The 13,184-nt window shown below is 43.5% G+C and overlaps 1 protein-coding gene across 1 annotated transcript; it reads right to left on the bottom strand.

Annotated features, from left to right (window-relative positions):
* Nucleotides 1–8,386: 8,386 nt before the first annotated feature.
* On the bottom strand, nucleotides 8,387–13,034 carry LOC147850506 (ATP phosphoribosyltransferase 1, chloroplastic-like). The gene is made up of 12 exons (XM_087336501.1): nucleotides 12,823–13,034; nucleotides 12,229–12,332; nucleotides 10,968–11,027; nucleotides 10,785–10,898; nucleotides 10,632–10,697; nucleotides 10,391–10,498; nucleotides 10,214–10,297; nucleotides 9,384–9,485; nucleotides 9,180–9,293; nucleotides 8,975–9,055; nucleotides 8,749–8,868; nucleotides 8,387–8,652 (listed from the first exon to the last, which is right to left on the bottom strand). Exons 1-12 carry the CDS (start codon nucleotides 13,007–13,009, stop codon nucleotides 8,554–8,556), a joined length of 1,239 nt encoding a protein of 412 aa, XP_087192627.1. The 5' UTR covers nucleotides 13,010–13,034; the 3' UTR covers nucleotides 8,387–8,553.
* Between the last annotated feature and the right edge of the window lie 150 nt (nucleotides 13,035–13,184).

Genomic DNA, 13,184 nt, shown 5'->3' with positions numbered 1-13,184 from the left:
CTGAGTGATATATAATGGCTTAAGTGTGACAATCCACACGAACAATTCATGTTGATGTTGACCATTGTGAGACAATGGCTCCTCTCCATTTGCCAAGTACTTGTACATTTCATTTCCCATATCTTTCTAATTGGACAAGTTTATAGGATAACATGTTCAAATGTTGTCTCATCTTTGAGAACAACAAACCAAATAAAAAGGGAAGAAACAATTGATCTTGTGGCCACGTTAGCATGAAAAGCCCTAAATAATGTAAGAGACAACAAAGATTACATTTTTTGCCTCTTCTAAGCTTCCTTTGTCAGTTTTCATCTTGAGCTTCATTGTAATTAGCTTATCATATTGTTAAGATGTTGTACTACTGATCCTAGGAGTTGGGATCAAAGTTTGACTTCCATTCCTTTTTATTACACCATATATATTTTGTCTAATTACTAGAAGCCCATGTGCAATTACCAAGTCATCTACATCTCTCTCTCTCTAGGTGCAACTATGGACCATAGGGGTTGAATGCATGACCTTCTAGTCTCCAGTGGACAACCTTAGAGTATCATCTCACCAACTTGAGATTGAGAATGGTCATGCTAACGGACCCAAAGAAGAACAAATATGTAGATCATGTCACATAGTGATAGAGGATGAGTATCACTTTACATGCAAGTGTCCACCTTACATTGAGATAAGTTAAAAATAACCAAGACATACTAGGAGCCTCTCCCACCTTCTCCCAACTATTGGATACCCCATATATTAATACACTAGGTAGGTATATCTTAGAGCTAAAACAACATAGAGATAATAAATTACAAAATGTTAACCATAACATTTTTAATATTCACCAACATGTAACCATTGGAATGTTTCAAGTATTGATTTCATGAGATAATTATGAACTATCTTGTTTGCCAAGTAGTGCACTAAATTGAAGTTTAGTAGCAAAGAAAGAAATTAAATGAATGGCAAAATTGAAGTTTAGAGATAATGATACTTTCTTAAGTTATGATTTCTATAGCATGGACGATTCTCCGGGAAGATGAATGTTTGGTTGAGGCTATATTAAAACCTATTAGAATTCTAGCTAAGGTAGATAAGGTTTGAGTCCTCAACCCTGATCCTAATGATGTTCATCCATGGTGGGATTTATGGGTAGTGGGGAGAAAACCATTATGTGAATTGGAATGGGACCAAGGTGAATGGAAGTGGCTACGTAGATCATATTCTGGGGAGGATGTTAGGCCGATTCCGTTTTTTCAATATTCCGTTCGATTGGGAAGGGAGATGATACAACATAGGGTACCCCATTGGCCGACAACTGCTACAACAGGGTTGACTTATAATGTTGATCCTACTCACATGACAACATTTTGGAAATGGGTATGAGCTATGCAAATTCCAAAGAAGATTATTCTATTTAGATGGTTGATTGTTCATTATGCTGTTCCTGTTAGGGTTTGGATGTATCGTAAAGATGTGGCAAGATGTGTGATTTTTGAGGGTTAGAAGTGGAGTCTCTTCAGCACCTTTCATGGTCATGTATGGTTGCCAAATTGGTTTGGAAAAGGTTTTTACGTCACTTGCATGAGGTGTATGGCTCTAGAGTATATAAATGGGGGACAATAATGTGGGTTGATATTAAGGGTGAGGTACAAGATTATGAAAAAGAAAATGCTAACTTTGCATTATATACAAGAGGTCAATATGTTGAGGAAGTGTTGCCATGTATGCCTATTAATTTGGTCCAAAATGGAGTGGTTTAGGAGACAATTAGTTCAATAACCTAATGGGTTTTGTGGACTAGTAGATGTTGAAGGATATTTCAACAAATTCAATGGAATGTTGTTGATGTAGTAAAGGAGATTTGGGTGACCTTGGTGCATACACTAAAAGGAGAATATGATACTATCAAAGGTGTTTCAGATGTAATCTTTCAAAAGCAAGAGGTTTTTAAGAAGAGATGGGAAAGGATGAAGGTATTATGCATGATTAATGGCAGTATACGTTGGAGGCATCAGGCACTGATCTGGGCATTTCCTCCACCGACATAAGGCATGTGGCCATGTATAATGGTTATTACTAAAGCTTTGGGATATATGTATGTCTATAGCAGTCCGAGAGTAATTGAAAGCATAGTCTGTAAATTTGGGTTCGTCTAGCATAACATTCATTTTCCTACATTGGAAAACGAATGTGAATTTTATTCAAACATTCTTGTGTGCGTTTTTTGTCTTTTTTAGGTTTATTTACCTCATAATAAATAGTTAATCCAAAAGTATGGTATTTACCATTCTTTGAGGGTGTTTACCATACTCGAATGCGAATGCACGTATGGTTCATACTATGGTTGAAAGGGTAAAAATCTATGTTGAAATTTCTGTTGAGAATTAGGTCCCTTTCGGATGGGCCGAATTCTAGACAGGTATCAGGGAAGAAGATCAAATATGTAAATAGGTTTTGAGTGCCTATTTAGTCCAGTTGTGTAAATAACGCGTATGTTATCTAAGTATAAAGATTACTAGGGAAAACTTTATGAGTAGAGTCGTCTTGTTCATAGTTTGAGTTGTGAGTGTAAGTGGTTTGTGTGTAACTAGCGCGTGCAAGGTCGTTGTATCCATAGCCAGAATCGACTAAATGCTGTCGTGAAGAAAATCGTCCACAAGCGGAATCGGTGCACCGGAGCGTAGGAACCGGCTCTTCATGCACGTGCGCCTTATGTTGTACATAGGAGATCCTAGGCAGGTAGATTCGGTAGGTAGGAAGTAAAGGGGAAACGGCTCCTTCCTTGCCTATAAAAGGAGGGAGACGAGGAGGGGCGAAGGATCGCAGAGAGTCGAGGACGAAGTGCTATCGGATTGCGGGCCGAAGGCTTCTCTCTTCCATACTCTGTAGCTCCTTTCTGTGCAGGTTTCGGGAGGCTCGCGCTGCTCTGAGGAATGCCCGAGTGCTTCCGGCAGCACCTCCAACCTACTCCTTTCTTTCTGTGCGTTTACGAACATGCATCGACATTTGTTCGCCGGCCTGTTCGGTTGTAACCGACTTCGTGCTTCTTGTTGTTTGTCTTGTTTATATAATTTTACATACATTCGTGTCTCTCTGTGTCGCTGTCGCACTCGCGTCTCTGTGTCGAAGGGTCGTGTCCCTGTGAATCTACGTTCGCACCTTGTGGGTCTCTTCCCCTCTCCTTTTCTCTCTTGCTCTTCGGTACAAGACCCCCGAGGTCCCGCCTCGTTCCACGCATCCGCGAGGATTACCTCGACATCTTGGTGAACCCGACGTGAAAGAGGCGGCAGAAGAGTAGAAGATGAAAGGGTCGGATCTTGCAGAGGCCATGGCTTCGGCCGTGGATCGGATATTGAGCACACGCGAGGGCACCGGCGCCCTCGATAGAGCCATTGAGGCGGTTGTCGGTACAATCGGCCGGTTCAGCGGAAAGGATGCTACGAAGTATTTGGCGTACTACGGGGCGGAAATGTTGATGCGGGACATTCCGGAAGAGAGGCGTCTTGCCGGGTTCCCTCGAGTGGCGATGCCGAGCATCCATGCGGAGGTGCTCGAGGTACGGGCGGAGAGTCGTACCTCGGAGGAGTTCGAAGGCCGACTCCTAGAGAAATACGGGCTGGACGACGTGCTCCGGCTTTCGAAACGGGACTTCATGGAATGGGTGGAGTCCCCCGGCAAAGGAAGAAACGCGTCGGCACTCCTCCGGGAGTTTGAGGAACGCTTTGCGCGCCTCTCGGCGCTTGACCGAACCGTCCTGGATACGAGCCGGGTCCTACTGTTCGTCAAGTCGGTGGACGAGCGGGACCGGGATCAAGTCGGCTCCTTGCTAGAAACCGAAGACGAGCTGACGACTGACTGGACTGCGGTTAAGAGAGTCTGTGGCCGTTTCGACAAACGGCGAGAATGGGCTGACAACGGGGCGACCGGAGCGGGCTCTGTCACAGCAAGGAGGCTTGAACCGGCACCACAAGGGCGAAGGGCAGAGACCCGGGAGTGGCTCGGAACCGGTTCGGCTTCGACCGGCATGGTCAATGACTCGTCTGAAGGAGCAGCGCTGGAGGAGTTGACGCGGGCGATAAAGGATCTCCAGATCGCCCAGACTCGGAGGGAAAGCGGTGAACCGGCTCGAGACCGACGACCGACAGCAGGGAACAGGTGCATGTGGTGTGACGAGGTCGGCCACATTCGGAAGGACTGCGGCGATTTCGCAGAGGCGTTGAGGAACCGGGTGGTGTACCTGTGGGAAGGCCGGGTGCACGCCGGCGACACCAAAAGGGCCCTAAACCGAAACGACGGGCGAGGAGGTATGAAGAGACTGATGGAAGAGGCAGCGGCCCGACACGTGGAGGCCATCCACTACTCGGCGTCGACCGGCATTCGGGTCGGGGGCAGCGAGGCCCGAAAGGAGAGCAAAGACGGATTCTGGTCGGCAATGCTGGAAGGCCTCGCCGGCGCACGGTTGAGGAAAGACGAAGCGGACCGCGCCGAGAGACGGGTCTGGGAAGTAACCGAGTGGAGCGACCCGGTCGAGGAGAAGACGGGCTTCGTAGAAGCCGCCTGCCGGAACTATGAGGCTTTGGTAGAAGACAAACGAGTGGGGAAAGCCAGAGCGGCTGGGCCCTCACAACGGTACGAGACCCGATTCGGGCAGCGACGGAACGATGCCGGTGGGCCCAGCTTGCAAGATAACCCCAGGAAGGGCGGATACCGACTGGGGACGGAAATAGAAAGGACTACGGACCTACGAAAGGTCCTAGAAGAACGGATCCTCGACAGCAAAGTGGAGTTGTCATTGCGGGAGGTGCTAGGGATCGCCAAGAAGGAGTTCCACGACTCCATTGTGGACCTGGTGAAACGGAAGAGGCTGTCGACGGAGACGGAACCGGAAAGACCGGTGGAGGTGCAGACGACGCACATCAACGCCATGGCGCTGGAAGATGAGTGGGCGGAGAGCCACTATTCGAGGCCACACTAGGCCCGAGCGACCACGGAGACCCCGGTAAAGATCGGAGATGTTCAGGAAGCGGTGGTGGCATTGGTGGACCGCGGTTCGGAAATAAACCTGATGTCCATGGACTTCTATAAGAAGGGAAAATGGCCGATCAACACCAAGCACGGGTGGAAGATACGGGCGGCGACGCGCGCCACCGAGGAACTGCATGGGGCCCGCCCGAATGTGCGAGTCAAGATCGGCGACGTCGAGATTGACCAGCACTTCTTCGTATAGGAGACGTCCTCGCACCCGGTCATATTAGGGGAACCATACATCACAGCGGTGCGAATGGAGACCAAAGTGCTGGACAACGGTTCGGCCTACGCAAGGGTCAAAAGCCAGGACGGGCGCCATTCGGTCCAATTTCTGACGGTGCGGCCGAACCACGAGCGAAACCGCGAATCCCTCGGTGGCGAGAACCGAGAGGATTTTTAGAGAGGGCTGCCAAGGCGTGGGGCCGAGACAGTCCGGACACTCGGGAAAACCCCACAGCTCTACGATAGAACCGAAACCGAAGAAACCTTGTACAATAGGTAGAAAATTTTGCTTCTCCAACAATGGAGGGTGTATGATAGTCGGCATCGTTGGCCGAGAAAAGGCAAGGGCGGAGGAGCGACTTCGAGCGTGCGGAGTCCTCGGCTTGGACGAGGAAATCAGCGGAGCCATGGAGGCGGTCTCCTTCGACGACACCTTGGGGATGCTGAGGAAGGTAGCCGGAGAAGACCTTAACGAAGACCGGACGATACCGGTATGTTCCGAAGAGATGTACGAAGTCATCACGAACTTCAGATAGGGGCTCGAGCCGGATCGGACGGCCCGGGTTAGCACAAAGTACAAGACTGTGGACCGGAAGGTAAGGCTAGTCGCGGCACCCTTACCGGAGGGAAGCGAGTCCCGGATCAGAGGGGTTGCGTCGGACCCCAGTTTGCGAGATCCGGCCTGCATAGGACACACCTTCACTGACGGGACGCTCCGGGAGCTCAAGATCGGTGGGGGCGGGTTCCTACTGCCGGCAGAAGAAGACCGGTTTCGGAGAATGCTCGGAAGGCACGGGAAAGCCTTCGCATTCTCACCGGAAGAGATCGGGTGCGTAGACCCGACAATCGTGGAGCCGATGGTGATATTCACGGTACCGCATGTGCCGTGGAATCTCAAGCCGATTCCAGTACCGAGAGCTCACATCCCGAAGTTGATGGAGCTATTGAGGCAAAAAGTCGATATGGGCATTCTCGAACCGTCGAGTGCCCCATACTCGAACCGATGGTTTACCGTACCAAAGAAAAACGGAACGATGCGCTTCATTCAAGACTTGCAGCCGGTCAACAGAGTGACCATTCGGAACGCAGGAATCGGACCGACCATAGACGAGTTCGCGGAGGCCTTCGCCGGAAGGTCGATTTACTAGGTCTGTGATCTATACTCGGGGTATGACCAGTTCCAGCTAGTCGTGGAGAGCAGAGACATTACGACGATGCGAACTCCCCTCAGCCTAGTGCGAATGTGTACCCTGCCACAAGGAGGGACTAACTCGGTGGCCCACATGGTGAATGCAATGAACAAGGTACTGAGGGATTGTATCCCGGACATCACCATGCCGTTTCTAGACGACATCCCGATCAAGGGGTGCCCGTTGGAAGAGAAGGACGAGACACTCGGGCCGGACGGATGCCGGCGATTCGTGGCAGCACACATCGACGACTGCGAGAAGGTGCTACAAAGGCCTACCACTCAAGGACCAAACACAGCCAAAGGAGATATCATTGGCTCCGAGAGCAGGTAGAAGAAGGGGAATTTGTTGTGACAAAGATCCACACATCGGAGAACGATCTGACATGCTGACAAAGGTTTTGTCGGCTGAAAGGCTAGAAGCATGTCAGAGTAGGGTCGAACTAGTGAAGTCCCATCCTAAGTGAAGGGGGAGTTTGTTGAGAATTAGGTCCCTTTCGGATGGGCCGAATTCTAGACAAGTATCGGGGAAGAAGATCAAATATGTGAATAGGTTTTGAGTTGAGCCTATTTAGGCCAGTTGTGTAAATAGGCCGTAAGTTATCTAAGTATAAAGATAACTAGAGCAAACTTTATGAGTAGAGTCGACTTGTTCATTGTCCGACAGTGGCTTGTGTGTAACTAGCGCGTGCGAGGTCATTGCCTCCATAGCCAAAACAGACGAAGTGTGTGAGAGTGTCTTCGTTGTAACTGCCAGTCAGTGAAGTGAATGAACTCAGGTCAATGCCTGTGTGTTCATTTCGTTGTGTATCTCTTTTATAGTGATATTTTTTGGTGTTTGTGGGCACCTGTGGTTTTTTACCCTATTTGGGGTTTTCCACAATATATCTTGTGCACATATTTTTCTTGTTTCTCTTTGTTTTGCTTGTTGCCCCTATTCTGCATTCGACTTGGTTGTGGCCCAATTCCTGTTTTTCTATCAATTTCATGTCAATCGCTTTAAACATAATATAAACCATTGTTGGAAAAAAAATCAATGGTAGAAGGGTTGGCCAAGTGATGGAAGATATGTTAAGAGTATGTGTGTCTTTATTAGGTAGATTCAGAAAATTATTTTTATTTGGTGGAGTCTGCATATAATTCACGAAAGCGTTCAATGAATAAGTTTTGCTCATTTGAGCTGAATTTTATTGGTCAATTACCATTTTGTATCCACAATCCAAGTGTTGTACAATATTTGAAGGATACAATATATATTTAGAACCTTTTTCATGGACGATGATGGCCAATTCTTTAAGGGAGATGGTGTGTCACAACCATAATTGTGTAATTGCCATCTTGTGTTTTACCTCCTTGCAAATGGGAAAGTAAAACTTTTTCATCGATGAGAATAATTGATCCTTTAAGGGGGATGGTATGCCACAACCATTACTATGATGAAACCATTTCAAAACACCATGAATATATTCATGTCAAACAAAGATTGGGAGGACAAGGGAATGCGCACCTCTTTTTCTCATCTCTTGAAGTGTATGAAGACACACATACCTAAGTGAAGGTTTAGTATGCATAATGCATTCATGTCACGAGGTTGGGAGGACAAGGGAATACACCCATCTCTTTTTGGAATGTTCTTTTTAAAAGAGCGCAAGACACAATCCTTAAAGAGTGCAATATTCCGTTAGAGAACAATCAATATGAATATGTCTGACATAAAACAACTTCTTGATGTGACAAGGGGATTCCGAAAATGTGAATCCTTCTTCGTGATTTTCACCAAATCAGACCAGTAAACAACATTTGAACCATATCCTTCATTCTAGCCATGTACAAAAATTCGAGGCATGGCCCACGATTGTAAAAGAACCATGTTTGAAATTTCGTTACAATTGATCAAGTAGGGCCACAGATAAAGCAGGGCAAACCGGTAAAAAAAAAACCACAAGACAGGCAATGGAAGTTTTTTCGTTATTTGATTATGACAGAGCCTCTGGAAACTTTCAATCTTTGATCTATTTTTCTAAACAGTTTATATGAAGTTTATATGCTCAAAATTCAGCTACAATGAATGCCCTAAACCGAGAACATGCATGGTGATGATGATGCAATGGCAATCCTCAGAATTGTTTGAGTTTCTCTAGTAACTCAAGCCACCGAGGCGGTTCCTCATCAAATATGTAAGTCAATGGAGATACAAGAACTCCACTCCCTCCAGCCTGTAAGTCAGAAACCAACAAAATCAATTCATGAACAGTGGGTAGTCGTGTAGTATGATAAAATCGCAATCACATTATGATCAAGAAGTATTTTACCTTTCTCAACTGTTTTACCGCATCATAAAGACGAGTCTTAGGCACACAAATGACAATACTATAATAACCCTCCTCTACAATCCCATTTGCTTTATTATACACTGGACTGACGGTTGGTCCCTGCATCATTCATGCAAAAAAAACAGGTAATTTATTTTTCAACCTATGAGGGCTTCAAAAGCTCATTAAAAGCATGGATAGACTACGAAATGGGCGGGATAACGACCTGTAATCCATGGAAATCTGTGAAGTTCAAGATATAATCTGCAACCTCTTGACTTGACTTCCCACGCATATTAGCAACCACCTGCAATTCGTATACATAGATATGATTCCTTGTACAGACAAACAAAACCCCCCAAAATTGAAATGAAAAGCTATATTATTTGCACCAAAATACACCTCGGAATATATTCATTAGAAAGTGTTACCGTAAATTGACCCTCTGCCCGAAGGTGAGCTTCCAGCCTCTCCAATATCTCATGGGTGATTTCTAAAGCTGTAGGCCTCTGGAGCAATGCTTGCTTGTTTGCAACTAGAACACCCTGTAGAAAATCCATCAGATGGCCTTCTATTCTAAGGTGCGTCATAAAATACAGCGAGAAAAGAAAATTTATAGGAAATCGGAATCTCACCTGACTCTCCAACACTAATCCCCCATCTATTTGCTTTAAATTATTTTCACGTAAAGTGGTGCCACTACTCACAAGGTCAAGAATGGCATCAGCTGTACCCATCTGCCAAGTGTTACATCACGTAAGCTATCATCAATAGAGATTCCCAAGTGTTACATAAGTTTTAGCCTTTTTAAACACATTCCACTCAATGTGAGTGCATTTAACCTGAAAAAGTTGCTTTCAACATATCCAGTTAATTAGAACATGATATGATGATTTTTATATATATCCAATAAATTTGATGAGATGATTCTCAACTGTCCTCTACAGCAACTGATGATCACCATGTCAGGCTATTAAATGTTGGAGTACCGGTAAGTGTGCCATACTGGACTGCATTTTTTAGGCATGTCACTAAGACAAACAGTACTTCACCAACACGCTTCAGTTTTGTTTTTCAATCTTTTCCTGGTTTATGGTCAAGGAGATCATAAAAGAAAACTCCAGTAACTAATTTCCATAACTTATCATTTTCTTTTTGAAAAGATTCATATCTTACATTTCAACAAAATAATGGTAAATAATTTGGAAACTGTCGAAAGCCATTTCCCATAAATTTGTTAAGGTTTTTATTGTCAGATACAGAGAGAGAGAGAGAGGCCTCTCTATTGTCATGAGGAGAATATTGTACACCCGCACATTCATATTGTTCACAGGAGGCTTACCTCACTCACAAAAGAAAAACTTCAATTTAGATGAATCAAGTAGAATTTTATTTCAAAACAATAGGTATAGATAAGAAAGATAGCACATAAAAACAGTTACAGCGTATAGAGAATAATCCTTACTGCAGGTGCAGCTTCCAGGGCTCCATCTGCTGTACTCAATTTCACGTGCTTAAGACCAACCTTTTTAATGAATTTCTCTCCTAGCTGTATATAAGCAAATTTATTCAAAATCGGTTTTTTCACCATTCCAATTAATGTACAAAAATAAGCATAAGAAGTATGAAAAGGAAAACCAACATGAGTGTAGCCTGTCACAATTCGCAATGGCCTTTCTGCACACCATTGAGGCATCGCAAGGAGTTCTGCCATTGATGAAATATTCTCAAATATACCATATGTTGGGACCTGCATTTTTTTTGTACTTTAGAGAAAATAAATGAATTTCCGGATTTGATGATCATATTATTGAACCCAAAAGATCAAGCTTTCCTAATTTGACTCGATTATCATTGGAATCAAAAATAAACTCAAAACTTACACATATAGCCAAATGACACTTCCCAAATGCAAGGGCATCATGTACTATAATTAAATCTTCATCTCCCTGGTCAATTGAGACAAAATAATATAGTTGCCATTCACTGGTAGAGAATAAAGAATTAAGATATAGAGGGAAAATAAAATAGCCTACCTCGCCATACTCGCACACCATATCATATCCTACAATTCCCAGATCCACATCCCCTGACCTTATCTTCCTCACCACATCCGACGCACGCTGAAACCAAACTTCCAGCCCTGGAAGCTGCACATAGCCATCAAATATATAGTGCTCATAGATTTGGAATATGGTTTAGGGATTCAAGAAATTTACACTTGGTATATCCGCAATGTACTGCCGAGCATTAGGCTTATGGATAGAGAGTTGGCAGTCCTGAAACAATTACATACATCTGTAAATATCCAAGAAAATAACAGAAAGTAACCAACTTAATGTAAATATGCAGGAAAGTAGCATACCTAATGTAAATACCTGGGATAATATATTCTATAGTGAAGATATGAAGATGCAGTTCTCATGTTTAACACATGTGTATACTAGACATGGTCCAGATGTTCTATACAATTGGATACATAATATATCCTTGCTGGATAACATGATATAATAGTGTCATTCCACAACTAGTAAGCATAGAATTTATATATTCCATCATTTTAATCCTTAGGTCACGATATTTACATATGAATGTATGGACATGTGTTGCTATGGGGAGCGTGGCATTAAAGGCCCTTAGGTTGCTCCTATTAAACTAGAAAAACATTTTAAACAACCCTATAAGACTCAGAATATCCAATCTAAAATATTGGTAATGGGCCAAATGAATGTAAGAGGCATGGCATGTTGTAATTTGTGGGGAACTACTCTTTCTTAGGTAGGAATGGTCAATGGTCAACAGGCTTATAATGTGAAAGGACCTTCTAGGGTTTCCAACTTATATAAAAGGGTAAGAGCTCTCATGTAAAAGGGGCCTTTGGGTACCCCAACTTTAGGGCTACCTTTTGGTACTCATTCTCTCCCCTTCACATCCACTAAAAGCCACTTTCTGGTCAATGGTCAATGGGCTTATAATGTGAAAGGGACCTTCAAAGGTTTCCAGCTTGTATAAAAGGGCAAGAGCTCTCATGTAAAAGGGGCCTTTGGGAACCCCAACTTTGATTTATGATCCATCTTTACAAATGAGTGTATGGCTTGGAAGTAGGCCATCTGAATATATGTTCAAAAATAAACCCAAGATCATTGATATACTATTGCAAGAATAATAAATCCCCTTTATATTTCAAAAATGATTTTATACATACCCCCTAAACTTTAGATATTTTACAATGAAATCCTTCAAATATTGACGAAATAATTTCACCCGATTTCAATGAAGAATTATTACTTTTAATAAATGATCCAACCAAAAATTTAGATGAAATTTACATTTTTAAAGCTGAAGATCCTTAGTATGAATTAGTATACACATGTATCCCAATATAAATTGAAAATTAGAACAAAAATTCGAATCAGAGGAAAAAAATATGGTTTTGTTTCTTTCAATTCGAGGAAAGAGAAACATGGAAGTTGGTAGTACCTTAAGCAAATTGATGGTGTCTTCAGCCATCCTGCCTTTGCTTGGAAGTGCAAGGCGAATGGACGATCGTTCATTTTTCAGAAGGATCTCTGGCTTCACCTTATCTGATTATTAATCTCGTGAGTGACCAATTCACCTTTTAATATAGATACACATATACATAATTATACACACATAGATAGTTATACAGGTTTTTTTTTGTAATACATTGTACAAATATAAAGATACACACATATCTAAAATTGAGAAGGATCTCTGGCTTCACCTTATCTGATTATTAATCTCATGAGTGACCAATTCACCTTTTAATATAGATACACATATACATAATTATACACACATAGATAGCTATACAGGTTTGTTTTTGTAATACATTGTACAAATATAAAAATACACACACATCTAAAATAGAAACACACACGTCTGAAAATACACACCCCAACACATACACTTATATCATATGTATACAGACACGCACATTGTATATACAAACCTACAACTACACATCATATGCCTCAAAGAGGAAAGCAGTTTGGAAGAAAACACCAAGAAACAAAAAAATAAAAAAATAAAAAAATTAGTGACTAGAAGTACCTGGAGTAACCGTTTGAGGCTGAACAATGGTGGAGGATGAGCAAGTGATGGAAGGAAATGGGCGGCCAACAGTGGAGCAGAGGTTTGAAGGGCGGGATCTGAGAGGGGTGAGAGAGAGCCCATCGGAGGGGAAAGGGTTGTGCTTCTCCACAGAAGCAGGGAAAGCGGTTTGGAGGATAGCAGCCATAGCCCAAGTTTCTTTAAGTGGGCACAAATGAGGCAGGGGCAGGGGCAGGGGAGGAGAGAGAAAATGTACATAAACTCAATTTATGAAAGCATTTGCTTGTAGCTTCAGGCTTTTGGTGGTGGTGGTGGTGGTCATGGTGATGATACTCATGTTAAGAAATTGTTAGATGACACAT

This window comes from Azolla caroliniana, unplaced genomic scaffold (assembly GCF_043228905.1).
Source record: "Azolla caroliniana isolate FFs.n. ecotype wild unplaced genomic scaffold, voAzoCaro1.0.p SCAF_21, whole genome shotgun sequence".
Lineage (NCBI taxonomy): Eukaryota > Viridiplantae > Streptophyta > Polypodiopsida > Salviniales > Salviniaceae > Azolla > Azolla caroliniana.
Note: the sequence above shows the minus strand (reverse complement) of the source record. Positions and strands in the feature narration are given on the sequence as shown.

Excerpts from the sequence above, each read along its gene's own strand:
- LOC147850506 (XM_087336501.1), bottom strand. The coding sequence starts at position 13,009 with ATGGCTGCTATCCTCCAAACCGCTTTCCCTGCTTCTGTGGAGAAGCAC. Across the intron at positions 8,869-8,974 it reads CAGATTTCCATGGATTACAG|GGACCAACCGTCAGTCCAGT; the intron begins GTCGTTATCCCG and ends TGAATGATGCAG. Across the intron at positions 8,653-8,748 it reads CGGTAAAACAGTTGAGAAAG|GCTGGAGGGAGTGGAGTTCT; the intron begins GTAAAATACTTC and ends TCTGACTTACAG.